The sequence below is a fragment of the Budorcas taxicolor genome, chromosome 6 (genome assembly GCF_023091745.1).
Source record: "Budorcas taxicolor isolate Tak-1 chromosome 6, Takin1.1, whole genome shotgun sequence".
NCBI lineage: Eukaryota > Metazoa > Chordata > Mammalia > Artiodactyla > Bovidae > Budorcas > Budorcas taxicolor.
In genome coordinates this window covers 90836034-90863208 of record NC_068915.1, presented here as the reverse complement: position 1 = coordinate 90863208, position 27175 = coordinate 90836034, and the positions used below count along the sequence as shown (strand labels likewise).

The window sequence follows — 27175 nt, the reverse complement described above, 5'->3', positions numbered from 1 at the left end:
GGACATGAGTTTGAGCATATTCTGGGAGTTGGTGATGGACAGGGAAGCCTGGCGTGCTGCAGTCACGGGGTCGCAAAAACTCGGACACGGCTGAGCTACTGAACTGAGCTGAATTGCTTTACAATGCTGTTGTGGTTTCCGCAGTACATCAACGTCAGTCATAACTATATGTACCCCCTCCCTCTTGAACGTCCCTCTGCCTCCGTCACCCCCACCCCCACCCCATTTCACCCCTTGTAGGTTGTGATACAGTGTTCTGGCTTGTTTTGATGGTTAGATGAGACAGAAAGGGCAAAAGCACTTGGCACATAGATGTTAGCTAAGTTTTTAGCTTTTTAAAAGAAACTGAGAAGTAGGATTGTTGAACTCAAAAAGCTCTCCTTTCCCTTATAAAATCCATATAAACTTTTGAAGAATTTAAATAAAAGCAAATGAGGTGGGGGTAGGAGGACTCTTCCTACCCCAACAGAACTGTCCCGCGTCACCGCTGAAATCATTTTCTCAAATACCCTCTACGCCGCCGATTACATGCTCTCGGCCGACCTGGGTGGGATGGGGCGGGGAGCGGGAGTGAGAAACCGGCGGCCGCATTTATCATCCCGGGACCGGGAACCCCGCCGCACGCTTGGCCGGGGGCGGGGACGCGGGCGTGGTAAGCAGGCATCCGGGCGGGAGCCCACAGGCTAGGCTAGAGAGGCAGCTCTACTCGCAGTTCCGGGTCCCGGGGATTAGGCGGGCCGGGCGGCGCGCAGGCTCCCCCTCCAGCCCCCAGGCTCCGCCTCCTCCTCCTTCTCCAGAGCTCCTCCGGGGCGCAGCGGGTGGCCGCAGGGTCGCAATCGTGGCCGCCCGAGCAATGAGAGCCGCCGGCCCGAGTGCGCGCCCGGCGCTGGCGCTGCTGCTACTGCTGGCCGGAGCCGAGGTGTCGGCCGCCGCCGCGCCCCCTGCCCCGCCGCTCTTCAATGTGAGCCTGGACGCGGCTCCCCAGCTGCGCTGGCTGCCGGTGCTGCAGCACTACGACCGGGACTTCTTGCGCTCCGCCATGGCCCATATCATCGGGTGAGCGCCGGCGAGGGGGCGCGGGCGCGGGTGGGAGTGCGGGAAAGCCCAGACACGTGCTGCCCAAACACTCTGCAATCCCCGGGCGTCTGGAGTGGCAGCGGGTAGGGGCGCCCAGAACTGGCATTGGCCACTGCTCCAGGCCGGCAGCGTCGGGGTTGGGGGGTGACCCGGCGCAGCTGGTTTGACTTTCAGGTTCGGTGTCACCAATGGCACCCTCGTCCACCAGCCATTCTGGATCAAGGTAGCTAGCGGATTGTCACCCGGGCTGTCGCCCCGGCTGCTCAGCTACAGTAGGGGACGCACCCCCTCGCACTCCTAGCAGGCCTCGAGGGACCCCAGGCTCACCCCTTTGGGAACTACTCTCCGTCACCCTCTTTCCCGCTCTAGGATGTTCTTTTCTCTCCTGGACTCCGCGTTCGGGTGATGCTGTCTGGACCAGGATTGTCAGCTCTTTGGTTAAGGGAGGCATCTAGAACTCACCCCGAGGAGGAAAGCTTTAGGTACCCCCCAGCACCCCCAGTACACACACATAGTACCGACCTCCGAGCAGATCAGACACCCTCGTGGTTTTTCCTTTCTAGAGATTATGTCCCGCCGTGGGTCCTTGCATTGATCAGAAAAGTCGTCCGGGAGCTGGAACTCTTCCTGCCGCAGCCCTTCACTGACGAGATACGCGGCATGTGCGACGCCCTGGACTTCAACCTGGTCGACTGCATTCTTCTCAACCTGGCCTACGAGTTCAGCGCGTGAGTGAGCAGCTCTAGCGCGGATTAATTTGCGATTTAGCGGGGATTCCGGCGACATTTGAGTGGGAGGAGATGTGCTTTCAGTGTGATAAAAAGAGGGTGCTGACCGGGTTCCCCAGAAACCTGCAGTGCTTCCTCTTTGCTTCTCTGGGTGAGTCTGAGCAGCAGATTATGAGCTTCAAGAAGAAAAGCACCTTCTCTGACCTCAAGACTGAACTGTTCTTGGAGAAGCCCCCTTTTTTCCCTTCTCCAATCCGGGTACCGTCCCACTTTCAAAACTCCGCTAACACGTAGTCTTCTAGGAAAGTTTTGAAATAATCCCCCACTTAATCCAGTGACTGTCCAACCTTATAGTCAGGGGGTTGTCCCAGCATTCATTTGTTTCTCTGACTTTATCCCTCCATGTTCATCATGGCTAGTGATCATGACTCCTCTTTCTCAGCCCATTTCCTCCAGCGGTGGGAGCACAGGCTACGCTGTTTTGGCTTGCAGAGCTAGCCAGTATTTGATACCTGCAGTGGGCATGATCGGCTGTGGTGCACACAGGGGAAAGCAATGTGGAGTGTGCGGTTGATCCCAGGCAGAGTGAGGGGTGAGCCTCAAGTCTGTGGGCTCAGTAACAGGTCTTGGAAGTAAGAGAGATTTGACTTGATTTCTGTCTTCAGGACTTACTGTTTTGCCAGCTTCATCTAGTAACATCTTTCAGATACTTAAAACTTCTGCCTGCAAAAATATTTTAAAAACTTTTTTTTTCCCCTGTGGAGAATGAAACTTTACTGCTTCTTGGCACCTCCTAGAATACCTAGGCAGTATAGGTTAAGAATCAGTGTGACTGCCATCCTCTTCAGGGAAATGTTTTAAGACACAGATAGACACAAATATGTTAAAGTGCTTTTCAATTGACCTAAGTTAATTTTGTCATTTTTTGTCTCCTACCCCAATCTTTTTCCTATTCTGACATGTGACTTTCTCAATGAAAAAAATCAGCTATTTTCATTTTCTTCTTCTTTTGTTGGAGTTACTGTATTCAAACCAACTAAAGCAAAAGTTCTAGTAAAAAAATTCTAACTTTTGGATTTGATTTTAAGATATATACTGAATTGCCTGACAAGGAAAAGCACCATCAGATTCCACTAGCATTAACAAAGGAAATGTTTTGTCCTCATAAGACTTTTTGAATAAGATTAAGCAAGACTGTGGTTGATGTTCAGTTGCTAAGTCATGTGACTCTTTGTGACCCCATGGACTGTAGCACGCCAGGCTCCTTTGTCCTCCACTATCTCCTGGAATTTGCTCAGACTCAAGTAAAACTAGCTACCCTTTATTGAGCCTACTAGGTACGAGGCCCTGGAGATGGTATTACATTTTGTAATGTGGAAACCAAGCCTCAAAGGGGACAATTTGCTGAAAGTCAGGTGCATGTTGAGTCATCAGAGCTGCTGCTAAAAGCATGTGTCCCCAGTGTACTGCGGCGCATCTCTCAGAGCAGAGCCCAGCTCCCTAGCTGTCGCCTGTGCTTGGGGGCCTCTCATGAAAAAAAACATTTGGCATGACACAGAAGAACTGTTGCCTGCCCAGTTTTGAAAAATCACCTTTGACAGAAAGTCTACAAACTTTATCAACTTCCGGTGTTCTGTTAGTTCCCTTCTTGACATGAACTCTTTGAAGATCAGAAACACTGATGGTGGTGGTGGTGGTTTAGTTGCTCAGTTGTGTCCGACTCTTTGTGACCCCACGGAGTGTAGCCTGCCAGGCTCCTCCGTCCATGGGATTCTCTTGGCAAGAATACTGGAGTGAGTAGCCATCCCTGTCTCCAGGGGATCTTCCCAACCCAGGGATCAAACCTCCGTCTCTTTTATCTCCTTCTTGGCACCACTGCCAGGAAGGTGCCACCAGAAACCTTGGAAAAAATTAAAACCTGACCAAGCTTCCTTTTTTAATAATAAAAAAGTAAAATTTGTTTTCTCTTAATTAGTACTATGTAATAATAGTACTCTTAAAAGTACTATGTAATCATTATGGAAAATTAATAAAGAAAAGGATAAAGAAAATTAACCACAGTCCTGTTACTCAGGAATGACCATCCATCCTTCAGGATATTTCCTCTCAGTTTGTGTGTGTGTGTGTGCATGTGTATCTTTCCCCTGCCCTAGAATAGAACATGATATATTTAAATATTTTTATGTAATATTACATATTCTCAGGGAATATGGACATTTAGACATCTTAACAAACCTCTTCCTCTTTTCCTCAAAATACATCTCTCCAGCTGGTAGTTCTTAAAAGATTCTTTTCTCTTGTTAGCTCTGTGCAGGGAGCCCTAAGGAGGACTGGAAAAGTGCGAAACCCCTAAATTGTTCACCCCTTTCTCAAGGAGAGAAAGTGAAACTGTGACACAGAATAGTTTGGTGTCATTGTACTTGTTCTGAGAAATTCAGAAGAGAGATGAGCTTCAACCAGCTTTGAATATCATGTTAAATAGATACATACTTCCAAGCAGAGGAGCAGGCAAATTTAAGTGATCTCACTGAGCCCAGAATAGGTCCATTTCAGATTTAGATTTAGGATGAAATTCTCATTCAGTATGTTTTCAATGTCATGTGTGCTGAGAGCAAAGGTCTAGTAACACTGAAGAAGCACTAGAGCTGTGTCCAGTTGTCTTTTTCATCTTGAATTATGAATCCATAGGATTACATAGCATATGTGTTCTTTATAAAAGGGGGAAAAAAACACTTTGAGGAATTATTTTTAAAATAAAACGCTCATTTCCTTTTTCTTGTTTTTGTTGTTCACTCATGTTGAACTTTTCCCTTTTCCCAGATTCTGCACCAGTATTGTGGCTCAGGACTCCAAAGGCCACATTTACCATGGCCGGAATCTGGATTATCCTTTTGGAAGTTTCTTACGCAACTTGACTTTGGATGTACAGTTCATAAAGAATGGGCAGGTATAGTCCGTATAGTGTAAGATTCAGAAATCAGAGACTTGCTGACCGGTTGGCCATGACTTAGATGGTCTGCGGCTTAAGTGTGTTATCAATTTAAGATACAAAAAACATCAAGCTCCTGGAAAAACGAAACTATGGAGAGATTTACATCAAGTATATCTGTAGAAATGAGAGTCATTTATTATTATTGAGTACCTACTTACAGAGCTCAAGCACTTTTCCCTAGGGAAATCTCTATGGCGCTATGATCAATCATCTACTTGGTTTCTTTCTTTTTTTTTTTGCTGAACCATTCAGCATGCAGAATCTTTAGTTCCCTAACAGAGATGGAACCCCCACCCCCAGCACTGAAAGGGAGAATTTTAACCACTGGACAGCCAGGGAAGTCCCAATCGTCTACTTATGATACTAAGTCAGCTCTTTGCTTTTCCATGTCCAGGCTGCTGCTAGAATAGGGAGGGGCTGGATAGCACAATGGCTAGGAACACCTACTTTGGGGATCTAACAGGGCTGGGCTTAAATCTTACTTCTGTCACTTCCTTTGTGAACGTGAGAAATTACTTATACCCATTTGGCAGATTACAGCTCAGAGAGGTTAATGACTACTTTATGGAGATAGTTATAAAGGTTAAATGAAGTGATCTATGCAAAGCATAAGGTAGATGCTTGATAAATAGTGGCCAAATAATAAATAGTTCTTTACAACTATAATTGACCTAAACTACTCTCTTTAATATTTAAGAAATTAAATCTTTTTATTTTCATCCTGCTGCTGCTGCTGCTGCTAAGTCGCTTCAGTTGTGTCCGACTCTGTGCGACCCCATAGACGGCAGCCCATCAGGCTCCCCCGTCCCTGGGATTCTCCAGGCAAGAACACTGGAGTGGGTTGCCATGTCCTTCTCCAATGCGTGAAAGTGAAGTCGCTCAATCGTGTCCGACCCTCAGCGACCCCATGGACTGCAGCCTTCCAGGCTCCTCCGTCCATGGGATTTTCCAGGCAAGGGTACTGGAGTGGGGTGCCATTGCCTTCTCCAAGTTTCTTTAAAAGTACAACCAAGTGTGTACTATTGTCGCATCTCTATGTAAATATTCAGGGATATAGTAGTAATCAGTGTTTGCTGAATACCTAAAGCATATCATTGCCATGAAACAGAGCAGAGTATCCGAAAGTCAGATCTTGGCTTTGGGGGGAGAATGTTGTTTAAGGATTTTATTTCATTTGTTCTTTGCATTTAGAGGTTGAGTCACAAATACTAGAAACTCATTTACTGAAAACTCGTTTGCTTTTACAAACGATAATTGTTTGTCATAAGCATTCAAACGGTACAGAAATTTAAGGTGAAAGTTTCTCCTTTTCCCAATTTCATTCCTTCACTTCAGCACTATTACCAATTTGATTTGTAGCTGAAGATTTACTTCAAAAATGGTTTTAAGTGGTAGCAATATCCATGAAAATAAATTCTGAAAGGACACCTGACAAAATGTTAGTAATTATTACTGAATGAGGGGACACTAATTGTTTTCGTTTACTACTTTATGCTTTTCTCTATTATTCTACAGTAAGAAAAAATTCTTAAAAATTGACATAAGTGCAATAAAAATAATTTCAACTGCTCCCTGTAGACTCACCCTAACCAACAGTTGTTCCATTTGTTTCTGTTACTCCTAGAGCTCCTATGGGAAACAGTCTTTTGGTTTGGCTTTTCTCAGTGCTCAGGCTATTATCAAATTTAACTGTTTACACTTGGGTATTGTCTTTCTGATGAGGGCTCATGACCAATAAATTGTTTTGCTAAATTAAGAACAGGTTATCTGGTTATCCTGGGACTTCCCTGGGAGTCGAGTGGCTAAGACTCCATGCTCCCAATGCAGGGGGCCAGGTTCCATCTCTGGTCAGGAAACTATATCCTGTATGCTGCAACTGAAAAAAAAAAAAAAAAGATGACACAACCAAAGATCCTGCATGCTGCAAGAAAGACCTGGCACAGCCAAATAAATAAATATTAAAAAATAAAAGAACAGGTTATCTGCCCAATAACAAGTTATCCACTGAATAAGCTCTTAAATTCCTTATGACTATACAGTGGAAGTAACAAATAGATTTAAGGGACTAGATCTGATAGACAGAGTGCCTGATGAACTATGGACAGAGGTTTGTGACATTGTACAGGAGGCAGGAATCAAGAAATCATCCCCAAGAAAAAGAATGCAAAACAGCAAAATGGCTGCCTGAGGAGGCCTTACAAATAGCTGTGAAAAGAACAGAAGTGAAAAGCAAAGGAGAAAAGGAAAGAGACAAGCATCTGAATGCAGAGTTCCCATAGCAAGGAGAGATAAGAAAGCCTTCCTCAGTGATCAATGCAAAGAAATACAGGAAAACAATAGAATGGAAAAGACTAGAGATCTCTTCAAGAAAATTAAAGATATCAAGGGAACATTTCATGCAAAGATAGGCTCAATAAAGGACAGAAATGAAATGGACCTAACAAAAGCAGAAGATATTAAGAAGAGGTGGCAAGAATACACAAGAACTGTACAAAAAGATCTTCATGACCCAGATAATCAAAATGGTGTGATCACTCACACTCATCTAGAGCCAGACATCCTGGAATGTGAAGTCAAGTGGACCTTAGAAAGCATCACTACAAACAAAGCTAGTGGAGGTGATGGAATTCCAGTTGAACTATTTCAAATCCTGAAAGATGATGCTGTGAAAGTGCCGCACTCAATATGCCAGCAAATTTGGAAAACTCAGCAGTGGCCACAGGACTGGAAAAGGTCCGTTTTCATTCCAATTCCAAAGAAAGGCAATGCCAAAGAATGCTCAAACTACCGCGCAATTGCACTCATCTCACATGCTAGTAAAGTAATGCTCAAAATTCTTCAAGCCAGGCTTCAGCAATACGTGAACTTCCAGATGTTCAAGCTGGTTTTAGAAAAGGCAGAGGAACCAGAGATCAAATTGCCAACATCCACTGGATCATGGAAAAAGCAAGAGAGTTCCAGAAAAACATCTATTTCTGCTTTATTGACTATACCAAAGCCTTTGACTGTGTGGATCACAATAAACTGTGGAAAATTCTTCAAGAGATGGGAATACCAAACCACCTGACCTGCCTCTTGAGAAACCTATATGCAGGTCAGAAAGCAAGAGTTAGAACTGGACATGGACCAACAGACTGGTTCCAAATCGGGAAAGGAGTATGTCAAGGCTATAAATTGTCACCCTGCTTATTTAACTTATATGCAGATTACATCATAAGAAACACTGGACTGGAAGAAACACAAGCTGGAATCAAGATTGCCAGGAGAAATATCAATAACCTCGTATGCAGATGACACCACCCTTGTGGCAGAAAGTGAAGAGGAACTAAAAAGCCTCTTGCTGAAAGTGAAAGAGGAGAGTGAAAAAGTTGGCTTAAAGCTCAACATTCAGAAAACTAAGATCATGACATCCGGTCCCATCACTTCAAGGGAAATAGATGGGGAAACAGTGGCTGACTTTATTTTTGGGGGCTCCAAAATCACTGCAGATGGTGATTGCAGCCGTGAAATTAAATGATGCTTACTCTTTGGAAGGAAAATTATGACCAATCTAGATAGCATATTTAAAAGCAGAGACATTACTTTGCCAACCAAGGTCCGTCTAGTTAAGGCTATGGTTTTTGCAGTAGTCATGTATGGATGTGAGAGTTGGATGATGAAAGCTGAGTGCCGAAGACTTGATGCTTTTGAACTGTGGTGTTGGAGAAGACTCTTGAGAGTCCCTTGGACTGCTAGGAGATCCAACCAGCCCATCCTAAAAGAGATCAGCCCTGGGTGTTCATTGGAAGGAATGATGCTGAAGCTGAAACTCCAGTACTTTGGCCACCTCATGCGAAGAGCTGACCCATTGGAAAAGACCCTGATGCTGGAAGGGATTGGGGGCAGGAGGAGAAGGGGACGACAGAGGATGAGATGGTTGGATGGCAGCTTCGACTCAATGGACATGGGTTTGGGTGGACTCCGGGAGTTGGTGATGGACAAGGAGGCCTGACATGCTGCAGTTCATGGGGTCGCAAAGAGTCAGATACAACTGAGCGACTGAACTGAACAGAACTGAATTAAGCTCTTATTCTTATCTAGTAGTCATAATTTTTAAAGTATTTTCAGATACAGGACTTCCTATGATCTGCCTAACAGCCCTGTGAAGCAGACTCAAATCAATACTTCCATTCTTATCTGCTAGATGAAAGGGCCGGGCCTTAGACAGTGATTTGCTCCAAACAACAGGAGGAGATGAGGCAGAGGTGGGACCAAACCCAAGCCTTCAAGCAGTTTTCTCCACAAAACTCAGACTGTAAATTAGTCTCCTGCCCCAGCTAAGAGTTTATGCAAAATGACCTGTCAAAGACAATTGAAAGCATTCATGCATGCTCAGTCTCTAAGTCATCTCTGACTCTGCAACCCCATGGACTGCAACCTGCCAGGCTACCCTGTCTGTGGGATTTCCCAGGCAAGAATATTGGAGTGAGTTGCTGTTTCTTCCTCCAAGGTATCTTCCCAACTCAGGGATTGAACCTGCATCTCCTACGTTGGCAGGTGGATTCTTTACCACTGAGCCACCTGGGAAGCCCAATTGAAAGCATTGAAATTTAGAAATAAAAGCAATTTTTATTGAACCATATGAGCTGGGCACAAGATACAATATCTTACAAATTCTATCTTACAGTTTTAATTACATATTCTAAAATATCTGGGAAACTGCCAGTGATTTTGATTTTTATAACTTTAATTTTCTGAACTCTTCAAAAGTGACACGAATGTGAGTGTCAGTGTATCATGAGAATGAAGTGACCATATGATTACTTTTTTCTTCCTATAGTTACATTTTGCAAGGGCTTTAATAATGAGTAGATTTGTTACCATTTTACCTCCATGAATGGAAATGGGGAGAATTCATGAAAGGCCCTCAGTGTGTCTTGGGTAAGAAGTCATGTAGAAAATTGAGACCACTGCATTTTCTCTTGTAATTTAGCCACTTTAAATTATTTTATGATCGGACAAGGTGGAAATATACAGCTAAATGAAAAGTTACTGGCATAAAATTCAGCTTTTTAGGAAAAAATGAAGCTATGTCCATTCATTTCTCAAAATATAAAAATATTAGTTCACTTTTATTGAACCATATGAGCTGGGCACTCTTCTAAGTACCTCTTTGAAAATTGAAATCTGGGCACTTCCCTAGTGGTTCCAGTGGTTAAGACTCTGTGCTTTCAGTGCAAGGAGTGTGAGTTCAGTCCCTGGTCTGGGAACTAAGATCCCATATGCTGCGTGATGTGGCCCCCCAAAAAAGAAAAATGAAATCTGGTGTCTGAAATAGCTAGTAGAGTGTCTTTTTTTCCCTCAGGGATATAGTAATGTCTTGCAGTCATTGGAGTTCATTTCTTTAATTTAAAGTGGGAGCAAAGCAAAAAAAATAAAGTGGGAGTAATCCCTACAACTCATGGAATAATCAGGGGATTAAGTGAAAGATGTATGTAAAAATTTTTTTCATAATTAAAATTTAAATTTGATTATTACTAAACAGTTTCACTTGTTTCCCTTTACTTTGTAGAGTTTATAAGAGCATGATATTAATTTCTTATAACTGAGTCAAGACAAGTTTTTAAATGGAAGCCCATTTGCTACTTCTAGGATGAGCTTCTTTTTTTCTGTATGGAGCAGTTTGATGAAGCTTATTGATCCCTTCTTAAAATAATGTTTTATAAATACATAAAGTGAAATGTATAACATTGTGAAAAAAACCAGTTATGTTGAAATACAGCTATTTCTATATTATACTTTTCTTAACACATTAGCTAGTAAAATTTAACAGTGGGTCTAATAACTCCACCATAAATGCAGAATGGTGATAAGTATGAATGATATTTCAAGATATGTATGTATGATGCCATTATGTATGTGAAAATACCTGCAATTTCTCCTGGTGATGAAACCACAGGCACTCTATAACTACATGAGTTCTTGCATTTATTCGTTACAGAGGGAGTAAAATTTCAGTTAGAAGTTGGTGAAAATAAAGATGTATCTTTTTTTTCCCTCATCCAAGGTCACAGATCCACTGACTTCTGTCCCTGGGCCTTCAAAGTTAAATCTAGAAGGCTATTTCAGAGTATTAGGATGGAACTTAAAAGAAAAAAAAGAAATCCATGAAATTGGGGGGCAAAACAGGTATTTCAGAGTACTTTTGGTTTGAGTAATGAGATGATATCTTGTCTCTTGATTTCAGATTGCCTACACAGGAACCACCTTTGTTGGCTATGTAGGATTATGGACGGGTCAGAGTCCACACAAGTTTACAGTTTCTGGTGATGAACGAGGTACTCAAATTCCCAAACATTTTGAACCCTATCCCGGTTCAGTTTTATCCAAGCACGTCATGCAGTCAGCCAGCAGAGCACACGGAATACCTTCCATGTTCTATGCTTCTGTTTCAGTGGGGGGTGGTGGGCAGTGTGCATGTGAGCAATGAACGTGATTTCAGCTACTGATAAGTGCTCCCAAGAAAGTAAAACAGAAAGATGTGGTAGAGAATGAAGCTGGGCATGGAGCAAGTACTACAGGGATAGGGTCAGGGAATGCTTGACCTACATGACCCAGGTCTACAGAAGCTGGGCGAGGAATTCCAGAAACAAGACTGTAATGTGGCTACCGGATGGAGTAAGGGGGAGTATATTAGAGATGGAGAAGGAGGCTGAGGCCAGGTGCAGGAAGCCCCTAGGAAGATTCTGGGGCTTCCCTCGTAGCTCAGTTGGTAAAGAATCCACCTGCAATGCAGGAGACCCTGGTTCGATCCCTGGGATGGGAAGATCTCCTGGAGAAGGGAACGGCTACCCACTCCAGTAGTCCATGGGGTCGCAAAGGGTCAGACACGACTGAGCGACTTTCACAGGAAGATTTTAGGCCAGGGTGAACAGATCTGTTTTGCTTTTACATTCTCAACTTTCATTTGGTTGCTTTATAGAGGCTAGATCGTGTTGGGTTAAGATGGAAACAGAAGACTGTCTGGAAACGATTGCAGTCGTCAGAGGATATAGTGATGGCATTATACAAGCAACATCTGTAAAGCGCTTTACCATTTTCTGTGCATTTTCTCTAAATTCTCTCATTAGACCCTCCCAGCAGTCCTGTTAGTTAGGCCGGGCTGATTTTATTAACTGGATCTATTATGCAAAAGTGGAAACTGAAGCTATAATGTGAAAAGACAGCTAGTAGATGGGAGAGATGGTTCTCAAATTGATCTCCTGGGTCCTTGCCTCGTTGCTGTATTATACAGCCCACTGCCATGCCCCAAGGCTCAGGGGACACCACTCAGTTACCCAACATGTGGGAAACCGTGAGAAAACTAGGCTCTGTCCTTGGTCTCTGTCCTCGGGAATTTGCAGCTGAATAAAGGACAAAGACATATACCAGAAGTCTCTTTATTTCCGTTGATGTATTCTTACCTTTTTATATAAGCCTGACCAGGAAGATGCTGGTTGAGGATGTATCTGTGTCCATAATAGTTCTTTATCCTCTTATATTTCTTCATTTCCTTAAGTGTCACCTGAGAATGAGACTAATTCTCAACCAGTGGTACCCAAAGCACAGCATGACAGTTACTGAAGTTTTACAGAGAATGAACAAAAGGGGTTTTGCTTCCATCATTTTGTGGCTCAGATTGTTTAACTGATAGTTATGGTATGATCAGGTTAAAAAAGTGAAAAACAAACCTCTTTTAAACCTTAACCGGATGAAAACTAGTTCTATCATTAGCCTGCTAAGATTGAGTTAAAATGCCTGAACAATAAAATGTGCCTCTGGGGCAGCAATTCTAGTGTGTGTCAACATTATGATTCCTTCCTTGGCAGATAAAGGCTGGTGGTGGGAGAACATGATCGCAGCCCTTTTTCAGAGACACTCACCAGTCAGCTGGCTTATCCGAACTGTGAGTATTTTTACTGTCGAGCTCACCTCATCCTAAGGGCTTCCCTGATGTCCAGTGGTGAAGAATCCCACCTCCCAATGCAGAATCTGCGAGTTCCATTCCTGGGTTGGGAAGGTCCCCTGGAGAAGGGAATGGCAACCCACTCCAGTATTCTTGCCTGGAGAGTCCCATGGACAGAGGAGCCTGGAGGGCTAAGTCCATGCGGTTGCAAGAGTTGGACACGACTGAGCAATTGAGCACATAAGCACACACAGAGCGAGAGGAGGGGGCACTCCCAGGTGCCCGGCAAGAGTTTGGTCAAGAAGGAGAATCTTTGTCATAGGCTCCAGTTTTCCACAAGAGCTGACTGAGGTAGGAGATCAAAGCTTTTCTAAGGATGTAGATGTACCCTTCTTTTAGAATCTCCAACTGCAAATGCATTCATCTCCATGGGCAAGTATCTTAATGAGCAAAACAAACGTGTTAGAAGATAACTCTACGCACAACAAAAGGAACATCTGGCTTTGCATTACCTATTAGTCAGCAGAGTTCCAAGCCACGTGTAAATTGTGTTCTGACCACAGGAAGCACATTTTTCTGGAGCATACCTCTGGTGAAAGGAGCTGGCCCTGCCTCCCTTTTAGCCTTTCGGGCCTTTCCTTGTCCTGCTGTAAATAATCAAGACTCTCTAGGCTTGAAATTTTCCTAAACTTTTTACTTGACTATTCCCTAAATATGTTAATAAACACTGCACCCTTCACATATTTTTAAGATGATTTCTAAAGTATTTCATCTTAAGATTAAAAAGCTGCAAAAATCTAGTGTATTGGACATGTTGACATTTAAAAATAAAACTAAAATGTAAATCTTTCCAAGGGAATCTAAATACCAAGAGTGTTTTTTTTTTTTTCATTTTATAATTTACATACAATGAAATGCAGAAATATTAAGGGTTTTGTTCAATGTGTTTTGGGAATTTTACACACTCATTTATCCATCCATGTAACCACCAAACATACACAAAATATAGACCCTAACAACTAAAATAAAATGTACAATGTAAGAGTTGTGAGTTAAGTTTTATTTGCAGCAAAATGAGGAAAATAGCCAGGGAGTCATCATCTCAGATATCTCTGAGAAACTGCTCCAAGAGATGGGGGGAAGGTCAGTATAATATATGATTTCAGTGAAGGGGGAACGGGCTGTCAAGCACTTCTTTTGGCAGAGGCTTGCCGCTAGTCAGAAGAAGCAGATGTCATCATTGATGATTTTAATGCTTTTCTAGATATGAGGAAATGAAAGAATTGGGTTCATAAAATCTTTTCCTGAAAGTAACTATTTGAAGGCCCTGTTCTGCTGGTTTTTTCCGGAGCACAAAACGCCTCATTCCTCATCTCTCCGCCTTGAACTCCTTTCAGGGTGTGTTGAAGGTCAGCGACTGCAGTGGCTAGTGACCTGATTTTTGTAGAGGCACACAGTGGGTAACAGTTTTTAGTTGGCAGGTGTTTCCAAATGTCCCTGGTAATTTTCCCTAGTGCTCCTTTCTAGTCAACTTCCAACCTTCTTTGACTCCCCACCTCCTTGCCAGGCATCACTCTGATTTCTATCAGTATAAAAAGTTTTGCCCGTTCTAGAATTCATATACCCCAAATCATACTATATAGACTCTTTTTCTTTCACTCAGCATGTTTTTCAGACTCATCCTTATTGGCATCACTAGTTCATTCCTTTTTATTATTGAAGATTCAGTTGTATGAGTATGCCACAATTTATCCATTTTATTGTTAATAAATGGACATTGGGTCATTTCCAGTTTGGGGCTGTTGAGTTGGTTTGTTCTAAACTCAGCAAAATTACATGTGAGGCAATAGGAGGTGATATTGCAATGGAATATGTGATGGAATATGTTGTAGATTATGTTACTTATAGCATCCCCAAAGTGCTAGTGAAGAATTCGTTGCCTCTAACAGAAATTCTGTAAGAACAAAGCAAAAGAACATCAGTAAGAAATACTGAAAGTAGCTGGACTTTCCTGGTGGTCTAGTGCCTATGAATAAGGCTGCTGTATAAATTCTTGTACCAGTCTTTTTGTAAACTTGAAGTCCAGTTTAGTTGGTTACATAAGTACTTAAGAGTGGAATTGTTGGGTCATAAGGTAGATGTATATTTAATTGAAGTAATGCCATGCAATTCATATGCCATACTATTCACCCATTTTAAAGTATACAGCTCACTGGTTTCTAGTGTAAGTCACAATTATGCAACCATCACTACAGTCAGTTTTAAAATATCTTCATTCCCCTGGAAAGAAACCTGCACCCATTAGCAGTCACTCCATTTCCTCTGTTCCCTGAGATAGATGAGGTTCCTGTCTCCCCCTCAGTGTGCCACTAGGGTGAATAATAGCAGTCACCACTGCCTTCAGTATTTCTTTCTTTTTTTTTTTTTGTTTTGACTGCACCATGTGGCACGTGGGATCTTAGTTCCCTAACCAGGGATTGAACCCATGGCCTCTGAATTGGAAGCATGGAGTCATAACCACTGGACCACCAGGAAAATCCGGCTACTTTCAGTATTTCTTACTGATGTTCTTTTGCTTTGTTCTTACAGAATTCTGTTAGAGGCAATGAATTCTTTGCTAGCACTTAGAGGATGCTCTAGGTAACAATCCAAAAAATATTCCATCACATATTCCATCACAATATCATCTCCTATTGCCTCACATAAAATTTTGCTGAGTTGAGAACAAACCAACTCAAGTCTCACTACCCCACCCTGACAGCAAGCGATATGCATAAGGCTGGGAAAAGTCCACAAAGCTTGCCGTGGTTAATGGTTTATGGTGCTGAATGATGGCACCTTTGCAGACACCAGCGTTTTGAATTGTTCTTTTGTTTGCCCTCTCCCTACCCTTGACACTGGGCTTTGGCACTATTCAGGAGGGTGAGATGGCTGTACCCTCTAAAAGTGATGAAATAGTGTTGGTGAAGGTGCAGGTGGGAGGGACTGGCCCTCTAGCCAGGACATTCTCCAGCAGGATGAGCTTGAAGAAGGAGTACACGTGGAACCAGAAGGTTTGGAAAGTGATCCCCTTAACCATCCGTGTTGGGGGCCTGTGGAAGTGTTCAGGAAGTCCAGTTCAGCTTGCCACCCTAACCCAGCACACTCTCTTTCCTCTCCAGCCCTTTGCCAATCTGTTCCACTGAGCTGAAGCTCTTCCCCACCCCCACTCCCAACCCCACACAATCACTGCTTTCTCTGGTCTGACTTTTGTTTGTCTCTCTGACCTCAGCTCATATGACACCTCCCTTGGAGGTCTACTCAGTGGCCTGGGTGAGGACCAGTCCCCTGCTGTGACTTCCGCAGCATCTCCTTCTCTGGTGGTGACGCTCATTACCTTGTGTCGCTATTGCTGGTTGACTTTACTTTCATCTATGGAAGTTTGGGGAGAATAAGGACTGGGCCCATCATATTGACAGCTCTGTTGCCACAGCAGCACAGTGCCTGGCACATAGTATAGGTATTCAGGAAATGCCTGCTGAGAGAACAAATCAGTGAAGAACACGGGGAGACCTTTGCAAGGGTGATCTGCCTTGAAATCATACAGCCTTTGTTTCGGTGAGCAGGGTCTCTCACCCAAGTGAAGTGAAGTGAAAGTCGCTCAGTTGTGTCCGACTCTTTGCAACCCCATGAACTGTACAGTTGATGGAATTCTCCAGGCCAGAATACTGGTGTGGGTAGCCTTTCCCTTCTCCAGGGGATATTCCCAACCCAGGGATCGAACCCGGGTCTCCTGCATTGAGGGGGGATTCTTTACCAGCTGAGCCACAAGGGAAGCCCTCTTACCCAAAATAACATGTCAAAGTTCTCTTCTTTTTTGAGAAAAATCCTCCTGCTGTTGCCTTTCCACTGGAGCTTCCTCCATCTCAGGGGCCCCAATGACAAGGGAATGAGGTCAGAGCAGTTCAAGATTATAGCCATGGGTTCATAGAGCAGGAGTATATGTTTTGGACCAATTGTCCATCACCTGGTGTGGGTAAATGACAACTATGATGATGGTAATGCAGGTTTGTCTTTCTGTTCAGACTCTGAGTGAATCAGAAAACTTTGAAGCAGCTATTTACAAACTGGCTAAGACTCCGCTTATTGCTGATGTTTATTACATTGTTGGCGGCACATCCCCCAAGGAGGGAGTGGTCATCACAAGGAACAGAGGTGGCCCCGCAGACATATGGCCTCTAGATCCTTTAAATGGAGCGTGAGTAGAATTAAAGGCTCTGGTCATTTTGTATCAATAATCTTTTTTTTTTTTTTTAATTGATGAGCCTAGAGATTCTGTTTATTTTTATATGTGCTTTTTCTTTAGCTATGTCCCAGTTGACCTCAGGTAAGACAAGATGATGGGAGGGATTGGGGGCAGGAGGAAAAGGGGACGACAGAGGTTGAGATGGCTGGATGGCATCACCGACTCGGTGGACGTGAGTCTGAGTGAACTCCAGGAGTTGGTGATGGACAGGGAGGCCTGGCGTGCTGCGATTCACGGGGTCATAAAGAGTCGGACACGACTGAGCGACTGAACTGAACTGAAGACAAGATGATGTGCTTTGTTGCAGGTGGTTCCGAGTTGAGACAAATTATGACCACTGGAGGCCAGTGCCTAAAGGAGATGACCGAAGGTAGGCTGTGCACGCTGCCTGGTTTGCAGTGTTTTCTTGTGGCCAGGAGAATGTGCCCCTACTGCTCCAGGGAGTGGAAAGGACTACAGGTGCTGTCCCCTCCCAGAAGATATACCTGGGCCCCCGGCCAGTGCCTCGGCCAGGAGAGTGTAGTATGTGGTAGAGAGCATGACAGGAAGCTGGGTGGGAGTTGGGAGGACGAGGTTGATTCTGGCCTCGGGGGCAGGAACCCTAGACTTCACCACCAGCTCTGCTGATGACTCACTGGGTGGCCTCTTGAGCCTCTGTTGACCTGTCTTCCCCACCCCACCTCTTTTTTATTTTTTATTTTAAAACTTTTTATTTTGCATTGGGGTATAGCTGATTAACAAAGTTGTGATAGCTTCAGGTGAACAGCAAAGGGACTCAGCTGAATGTATACATGTATCCATTCTCTCCTAAGCTCATTCCTATCCAGGCTGCCACATAACATTAAGCAGAGTTCCTTATGCTATACAGTAGGTCTTTGCTGGCTCCCCATTTTAAATATAGCAGTGTGTACATGTCCATCCCAAACTCCCTAACTATTCCTTCTTCCCTGGCAACCATAAGTTTGTTCTCTAAGTCTGCAAGTCTTTTTCTGTTGTTGACACATCTTTAAAAGGAAATGATGGAACAAGATTCATGGTTTTCTATGTAAGACTATTTTGGGAAGGAAAATATTTCCTATACTTAAATAAACTGAGGAGTTCCCTGGGAGTCCAGTGGTTAGAACTTGGCGCTGAAAGCGTATTCTGAAATCCTATGTGGGAGCCTGGGTTTGATCCCTGTTTGGGGAACTAAGATTCTGCACATGGCCAAAAACACAAACATACAAACAACAACAATAAATAAATAAAACTGGGTGCTTTAATTTCCCTTCTAATTTTGAAAAACTCTTTAATTATAATTCAGTGTGTCCCCAGAGAGCAAGTAGTCGTATACTTTTCCTTGATTTTACTGGCCCATATGTTGGACGGCAGCGGGTCAGGTCACAGCAAACATTTCCCCCATCCTGCTTCCTTGAGCAGACGGGGCCACTGGGCCAGGCTGTTGAGTGCCTTTACCATGGTGCTCTGAGACAAGGCAGCACATATGTGTGGGGGCCAGCGTCTGTTCAGAGGAAAGGGAGATACTGAGGCTAGGCTTTGTATTGAGCCTCCCCAGATGAGAGCTGGAGGGACGCAGCGTTTCCTGAAGTGCCAGGTGACCTTTGATCATTGTCCTTACAGAACACCCGCCATCAAAGCCCTTAATGCCACGGGCCAGGCAAACCTCAGCCTGGAGACGCTCTTCCAGGTAACTTGTGTCACAGTGTCCAGTTTTTACCCAGGATGTTTGATGTCTTTCTCAATAGTGATTAAAAAATATTCTCTGAAATCAAACATTGTTAAAGTTTTACCTGGTTGAAAACATGTCAAAGAAAAGCCAGATGACATTTTCTGAGCTTGTAACCATACAGATTAACGTGTCCATCTTAACCTTTCTGCATGTAAAAAAGAAAAAGGCATAATTGTGACATATGTTCATTTGTTTAAAAGTAAAAATAAGAGAAAGGTTTCAAAACTCTCACCCCAAGATAAACCAAAGTTATTTTTTTCCTGTAGATATTCTGCATGTATTTCTTCTATCTTTTAATAGTCTTTTATTTATTGGTCTTTTATTATTTTATTGAAGTATACTTGCTATAAAATACTGTATAAGCTTCAGGTATACAACATAGTATTCTTGCCTGGAGAATCCCCGTGGAGAGAGGTGCCTGGTGGGCTGCACTCCGTGGGGTTGCAAAGAATCAGACACGGCTGGGCAACTAAGCACAGCACAGCATACAACATAGTGTTTTTAAAGGTTATAGTCTATTTCTAGTCATTATAACATATTGGGTATATTTCCTGTGCTTTATAATATATCCTTGAATCTTATTTTATATAGGAGTGTGTATGTCTTAATTCCATACCCTTAATTTGCTCCCACTCGTTCCTTCTCCCCACTAGTCTGTTCTCTTGTTTATAAGTCTGTTTCTGTTTTGCTATATACATTCATTTTTAATTTTTAGATTCAATATGTTAGTGATATCATACTATGTTTTTCTTTCTCTGCCTTATTTCACTTAGCATAGTCCCCTCCAAGTCCACCCATGTTCCAAATGACAATATTTCATTTGTTTTTATGGTTAACTAGTATTCTACTGTGTGTGTGTGTGTGTGTGTGTGTGTATGTGTGTGTGTATAGTGTGTGTGTGTGTGTATAGTGTGTGTGTGTGTATATATTCCCATGGCAACCCACTCCAGTATTTTTGCCTGGAAAATCCCATGGACAGAGGAGAGGTCCAGGGGGTTGCAAAGAATTGGTCACGACTGAGTGCACATATCTATTTATCACATCTTCTTTATTTGTTTGTTGATGGACACTTATGTTGCTTCTATATCCTGGTAATTGTAAATAATGCTGCCATGAACATTGGAATGCATGTAACTTTTTAAATTTTTAGTAGTCTTTTTAAAAATTAAGTTTATGTATTTGTAAATGTCTTTTAATATGACTTTTCCCATGCAGGTCTTATCAGTGTTTCCAGTGTGTAACAAGTAAGTGCCATGTTAAGCCTGCGTCATGCATCTCCCCAGCACGGTCGACTCTCCATGCACTTTCGGGCTCAGCAGGGACCAGAGGGCCTCCCACAGAGCAGGTTGTCTAGGTGCTGTGAACACCACAGTGACAAAGTCTCTGTTCTCCTGGGACCAGCATTCTACTGGCAGGAGCAGGGAGGAGGCAGGGAGGGGAAGATAAACTCATGTACCGTGTCAAGTGGTAAGTCCATGGAGAAAAACAAAGGTAAGGAAGATAGAGTGATCTGGAAGAAGAGGGCATGACATGTTCATCCTAAATCCATCTGCTAGCTGGGGGCCCCCCTCCCTGGTTGTGAGCTCCTTCATGTCACTGTGAGGACTAAACTATAGCCACCTTTGGCTTTCCTTTATCTCTGGGGAGTTTCTGCTACCCTCATCCTCATTTCACAGATGATTCAGTGCCTAAGTGAATGATTCTCTTTTAGCCTGTGCCCTTGACAGTAGCATTCTGTGAGCTGTGGCTTCTCGGATCTACAGGCTGGGATTTCACCCACCTCCTTTTCTGAGGTGAATCGCTGGGCTGTGTTGCCGCTGCCATAGGAGGCTCTTAGTTAAACTTGAAGTGTAGCCCCCGCCAAACTTGCACAGGACTCTCTCAAGGTCCACCGTCACCATCTTAGCAAGGCTAAATGGGCCGATAGCTCACTCCTCAGGGCCCCCTCCCCCTCCCAGTGATGCCTGATTGCCTTATCAACACCTGAGGCCAGCTCATGGGGCAGGGCTTAACTTACTAATATAAAAGAGGAAGCAAGTCAATACAGAGTCCTGTCTCCTTCTTATACTTCCATAAATTCCTAAGCCCAGCATTTCCTACTTTCTCATCATCCTTGCTTCTTTCTCCAAGGCAAGAATATTAAAATGGTATTCTTCAAGAAATAGTCTAGTACAGATAAAATTTGTAAAGTGAATTTTAGTTTCAAATACCCAATTGATTTTTTTCTTTGAAACGATCCTCTTTTACACAAATGTAAAACAGCAGTTTTCCTGACGGCCTCTAGAAGAACTTTTGTAGTACTTGGGTGTTCTAAGATTCCTTAGGTACAATGACACTTTCTTTAAAAAAAAAAAAATTTGTTGGAGTATAAATGCTTTACAGCGTTGTGTTAGTCTCTACTGTACAGCAAAGTGAATCAGCTGTATGTTTACAGTGACATTTTAAAAACTGGGGTTACTCTTCTCACTTTGCACCACAACAGGAATATATCTCTTTGGAATTGTTTTTAAGTATGTCCAGATAAAAAGATAATTGTTAAAAATTTCCTGTAAACATATTCTAACAGCCAAAAACAGAAAAATTAGTATTTTCCCACTCTAACAAATGAGTTATTTGGGTCAAAAGTGACCCAATACTGCACTAGTGAACTAGCTCGTTGAGGGCAGGGAGAGCAAAAACAAAAGACTCTCCTGATTTGTAGCATGTATTAACTTCCGTGGTGTAAATACCTACCCTGACCTACTTCAGGATTACAGTTGGCTCTTAACCTTCCTGAATATTTAACCACTGATTCTCACTAGCCTCCTGGAGTCAGCTCCAATCCACTTCCACTAGGGCACAATATTGCCCTTTCAATATTCATTTAAAAAATATATGAAGACCTATTTTTGTGTTCTTATAGTTTTTTAACAGTTATATAAATGATGTTTCTTTTAAAGATTAATAGTATAATCAATATTTATTTTAATAAAGCAGTTTCCATACTGTAAACAGCCCATATAACTTTAAATAGTTTCATCATAGACAATCGAATGTAGTATAATTGAGTTAAAAATTCTTCAGTTGTTTTCTCTCATTAAAACTCTGAAATAAATATTATTAGTACATTATTCCCCTCCCACCCCGCTTTTTATTATTTTCCTTGGCCTAATTCCCAGAAGTAGGGAATTACTGAGTTAAAAGACTACGAATGTTTAAATGGCATCTGAAATGCTTTGGCAAAAGAGATTTGTCAGAAATTCTAAAATTTACTAAGAAGCATTTTTCTCTACTGTGTAATTGAACACCCAAAAGGAACTACGTTTAAATGATAATGATCCCTGAACCAGAAATAACACAGATCCCTGACTCTCAGGCCTTTTACATGTAATGATTACTATCAACTAAGGAATCAAGATTGCAGGAGAAATATCAATAACCTCAAGATATGACACTACCCTTATGGCAGAAAGTGAAGAGGAACTAAAAAGCCTCTTGATGAAAGTGAAAGAAGAGAGTGAAAAAGTTGCTTTAAAGCTCAACATTCAGAAAACTAAGATCTCTGGTCCCATCACTTCATGGGAAATAGATGGGGAAACAGTGGAAACAGTGTCAGACTTTACTTTTTTGGGGCTCCAAAATCACTGCAGATGGTGACTGCAGCCATGAAATTAAAAGACGCTTACTCCTTGGAAGGAAAGTTACGACCAACCTAGATAGCATATTGAAAAGCAGAGACATTACTTTGCCAACAAAGGTCCGTCTAGTCAAGGCTATGGTTTTTCCAGTGGTCATGTATGGATGTGAGAGTTGGACTGTGAAGAAAGCTGAGTGCCAAAGAATTGATGCTTTTGAACTGTGGTGTTGGAGAAGACTCTTGAGAGTCCCTTGGACTGCAAGGAGATCCAACCAGTCCATTCTAAAGGAGATCAGTCCTGGGTGTTCATTGGAAGGACTGATGCTGAAGCTGAAACTCCAGTACTTTGGCCACCTCGTGCGAAGAGTTGACTTATTGGAAAAGACCCTGATGCTGGGAGGGATTGGGGGCAGGAGGAGAAGGGGATGACAGAGGATGAGATGGCTGGATGGCATCACCGACTCGATGGACATGAGTTTGAGTAAACTCTGGGAGTTGGTGATGGACAGGGAGGCCTGGCGTGCTGCGATTCATGGGGTCGCAGAGTCAGACACGACTGAGCGACTGAACTGAACTGAAGTAACTGAGATCCTGTTCTGGGAACCTCCGTTACCCTTGGATGAGCTCTGCATGTGCTCATAGTGCTGTCTTCAGTCCGGTGTACGATTCAGCTGCAGGGTACCAGCACCTATCCCTAAATAGCCTGGCTCCAGATGCTTTGAGCGTGAATCCCAGCTAGTGTCTGGGGCAAGAGGTAGATGAGAGGAATGAAGTGAAGTACCTGAGTGTGTGTGCGTGCACACATGCAAGTTTTGGGGATCTCTTACTCTACAGAATGTTGAATGAGTGACATTATACTTTTCATCCTTAGATTAGGCAAGTGGGGCCCCGGTCTTGATTCTTGAGCTCTACGGGCCCCACTCTGGCCTTCCTCTGACTCTCCCATGATATAAGGAATCCACTCAGAGTCTGACCCAAGTACATAGGACCCTGGACTTCTTAGCCTGAACAGCACCAATGCCATTTCTAGGGCCTGTGCGGTCTGCTTCCTAGTGGTGGTCTCTTGAGGGCAGTGTGCAGCCAGTGTGGATGTTGCGTCTGGTGGGGGATGGCTGGGTGTCGCAGCTGAAGCCTGGGTGTAACCTTGGAGTGTGCACACACGTGCCACTTGTGGGCCAGGCAGAGCGAGGCTGAAGGCCAAAGCCAGCTCTCCCTCCTGCCACGGAGGAACTCAGAGGGATCTGAGAATTTTAAATTTAAACTCAGCCTCCCACAGTGTTGTCAGAATAGGAAAGAACACTTTGTGTGGTTGCTTGAGTTATAACTTTTCATTATTCTGACATATATGGATCTCGATTTGTATTCTTGTCCCTGATCCCAAGTGTTAGGGGAAAGGCTTGGGATTTTTTTTTTCCCTCTTTGGATGTTAGAGAAAATGATGTGTATATTAAAATTCCTCTCTTTATTTTCAGCTATACAATCTATACTACCGTAATGAGTGCTGCCAACCCAGACAAGTACATGACTAGGATCAGGAATCTGAGTTAAAAGCAGAAGAGAGAGTTCACCTATTCTATGAAGGTTTGCTAAAGTTGTTGTTTTGTGCTTTTTTCCCAAGGGGTGGGTCTAGGGGCAGGTAGATGTGTGTTGGTATTTCTCCTGAAAGACAGTGGCATCCTCACCATTTATACATACATAATATTTTCTGACAGGTGTCTGGTGTATGGTTGTCATTTGCGTCAGGTTCTTGTTGCAATTGGGCTTTCCTGGTGACTCAGATGGTAAAGAATATGCCTGCAATGCGGGAGACCTGGGTTCGATCACTGGGGTTGGGAAGATCCCCTGGAGAAGGGAATGGCAACCCACTCCAGTATTCTTGCCTGGAAAATCCAATGGACAGACGAGCCTGGTGGGCTACAGTCCATGGGGTTGCAAAGAGTCAGATATGACTGAGGTGACGGCACGTACTCATTGTCACAATTTGGTATTTAATTTTAATTGTTTGATTGAAAGCTAATCATCTGATGCCCAGTGACCTTTGCCCTTTATTAAAACCTGCTTTCAGGGCAAAGTGTTACCTCTTCACTTACACAGAGGGGCAAATATCTGTAAGACTTCTGTGTGTCCAAAGAAACAGGGAGGCAAGCCCAGTTCGTTTGCAGACAGACCCTGAAGGACCAAGGACACTCAGAATTTGTTCTACGCATCAGTGAGTCTATAGGTGAGAGGAAAGATGTGAGGAAGAAGCAGGAGTCCTTTCTGCTGCCCCTAAAATCAAATAATCTTGGCAGCCACTGATGGACAGGACACCTTTTCTGATTGCAAGGGTCTTCTGAAATTTATAAACCTAGCCTGATGTTTGGTCATTTGCTTATGAGACTATTAAAATCAGTTTAAATTAAGCCTGTTTTTTTTCCTTACAGATGATTTTTTTAAATGAAATTTTTGAAGAACTGCACTTTAAAAAATAAAGTGGAAAGATTATATTTTATGACCAATACAGGCTTCTTCCTCATTAAACTTTTCAACCTTGTGCAATGGGAGCAGGAGGATCCGTCTGGAACTTGTCATGGTAAAGTGGGTAATGGGCGTCCTTTCTTCAAGGTTTGCCTTGACCTTCTCCGAGCTTCCTCTATGCTAGCTTGAACAACTCAAAGATAATTTTTTTGATCTCAGAGGGCAAGCCATATCCTCAGGCTTTATTCCCAGCTTCTCACCATTATTTATACCTATGTGGTCATATCTCAGCTTATAAAGAAATGAGCAGGTAAAACCTTATTCATTAGGAAGTGCTTCTGAAAGTATCTGCCAACCTTAAATAAAATTAACAGCAATTATTTTTAAGCAAAGAGAAGTTTATTAGGGAATAACAGAGGAGTTAGCAATTCAAGATAAGCAAACAATGGCAAACCATAGGCAAATCTAAGAAACAAAGGGGAAGTTAGCTTTTATTGGAATGTGGGAGGAAATTGGGGAGCACTGTTTTGAACAAAAGTTCATTAGAAAAGAACAAGAGTTCAGGGTTGTTGCAGTTTCACATTGGTTGCAAGCAATGGTCAGTTTGCTGTTGCTGAGAAATGCAAAAAATCTTTCTTCTTCCTGGCTGTATAACCATAGACAACAACTTTCTTTTCATGGCTTCCCCACTCCTTTTAAAATCAAGTATGCTTTATCTGGGCTTCCCAGGTGACACAGGTGGTAAAGAACCTGCTTGCCAATGCAAGAGACATAAGAGATGCGGGTTTGATCCTGGGTTGGGAGGATCCCATGGAGGAGGAAGTGGCAACCCACTCCAGAATCTTTGCCTGGAGAATCCTAAGGACAGAGGAGCCTTGCGGGCTACAGTCCATGGGGTTGCAAAGAGTCAGACATGACTGAAGCGACCTTAGCATGCTCGCATGCTTTATCTGTTTTCACATTTCTCCCGTTTGATCAAGACCTTTCTCCGAAGGCATCACTGATGCAGCATTGGGTTGTTTGTTTTGGCTGAAATATTTTTGTCTGCATCCCTCAGTGCCAGGAAGGACCTTTCCTAAGAGTTGTGTTGGGTGGAAAGAGCAAATAGCATTTGCTATTTGCCACATTTGAGCAACAAGGAAGGTAAAGAGGAACTCTCAGGCATCTCCCTTTCTTAAGTTACGTCTTGTCAAGATTGTAAGCCTTGGAATCTGAAAGCGAAGTGTTGAGCTGACATCATACTGTTTGGTGCATCATTCCTGCAGTTATTTGCCAGCCAACAGGTACAAAGCCTTAAAATGGTTATGCAAGTCAAAAGTAGAATGACAAATCCAGTTTGTATAATTGTCCTAAAGATTGAAGGACCATGGGGAATCAGGTGAAACTTGTTGTAACCAGTGTTCTTGTTCTCTGATTTTATGTAATTGAGTTTCTACTTCCCCAGAGAAATGTACCCATAAGCAACAAGCAGTACTTGTTCTGCTAGGAGGTAGCCAAGGGAAGTTTGGTTACCTAACACCACCTTAGCTAAGGAATTGCAGAATTAAGGAAACCTCAGCTAAAACTGGAGCAGAGACAGACCTGTAGGGGAACCGCTCCCAACCAATGCATCATTGATTACAGTAAGTCCCCTGTATACGAACCTTCAGTTCTCAAAGAAGCAAACATGCATCTCATTCCAGCAAGGAACCGAGCCTGTGCCATCAGTGTCAGACATTAGTGAAATTGCAGCTTGCCCTCCATCTCCTATTGCTGACCATCCTTCATCCCTAACATCTCCCAACTCCTCTCCGTCCTCCAGTCAATAACTTGCTTGCCTGTTCACTTGGTGCCAGCCCCTATATGCCAGCTGTTATACTACTGTACTTTTCAAGGTGCTGTAAGATTTAAAATGTTTTATTTCTTTTGCGTGTTTTTTTTTACGTATTATTTGTGTGTAAAGAATTATAAACCTATTACAGTACAGTACTATATAGCTGATTGTGTTAGTTGGGTACCTAGGCTGACTTTGTTGGGCATACGAACAAATTGGACTTACAAATACACTCTTGGAATGGAACTCATTTGTATGTGGGGACTGTACTCCACACAGGAAGAGATATATGTCTGCATCTCAGACAGGAAGGTGTTGCCTACTCTACTGTCTAAGAGGAAGAAGAAAACTCTGGCGACAGCCCAGCCAATCAGACTCTAGCTGCCCAACCAATGAGAAGTCTCCATACTTTGGACTGCTAGCTTCCTCCAGTGAACTCTTTCATGATTACACTGCCTCCCAACCCCCTTCTTTTCCCCATAAAAACAAACTCCTCTTTCTTGTTCTCTGGATTTGCCTGTGGTCTGCCATAATTTGCACATCCCAAATTGTAC

The 27175-nt window shown here is 43.1% G+C and overlaps 1 protein-coding gene across 1 annotated transcript; it reads left to right on the top strand.

Annotated features, from left to right (window-relative positions):
- The first annotated feature begins 853 nt into the window (after positions 1-853).
- On the top strand, positions 854-24846 carry NAAA (N-acylethanolamine acid amidase). The gene is made up of 11 exons (XM_052642175.1): positions 854-1056; positions 1641-1805; positions 4626-4752; positions 11024-11114; positions 12645-12721; positions 16786-16958; positions 17314-17376; positions 18627-18693; positions 19951-19979; positions 23824-23932; positions 24775-24846. The coding sequence occupies exons 1-10, from the start codon at positions 854-856 to the stop codon at positions 23897-23899; spliced, it is 1071 nt and encodes a 356-aa protein (XP_052498135.1). The 3' UTR covers positions 23900-23932; positions 24775-24846.
- Positions 24847-27175: the final 2329 nt, after the last annotated feature.

Bases quoted from the DNA above. Each gene is read 5' to 3' on its own strand.
- NAAA (XM_052642175.1), top strand. From the start codon at position 854: ATGAGAGCCGCCGGCCCGAGTGCGCGCCCGGCGCTGGCGCTGCTGCTA. The intron at 12,722-16,785 runs GTGAGTATTTTT...CTTTCTGTTCAG, and splicing joins TCAGCTGGCTTATCCGAACT to ACTCTGAGTGAATCAGAAAA. The intron at 19,980-23,823 runs GTAAGTGCCATG...CTTTATTTTCAG, and splicing joins GTGTTTCCAGTGTGTAACAA to CTATACAATCTATACTACCG.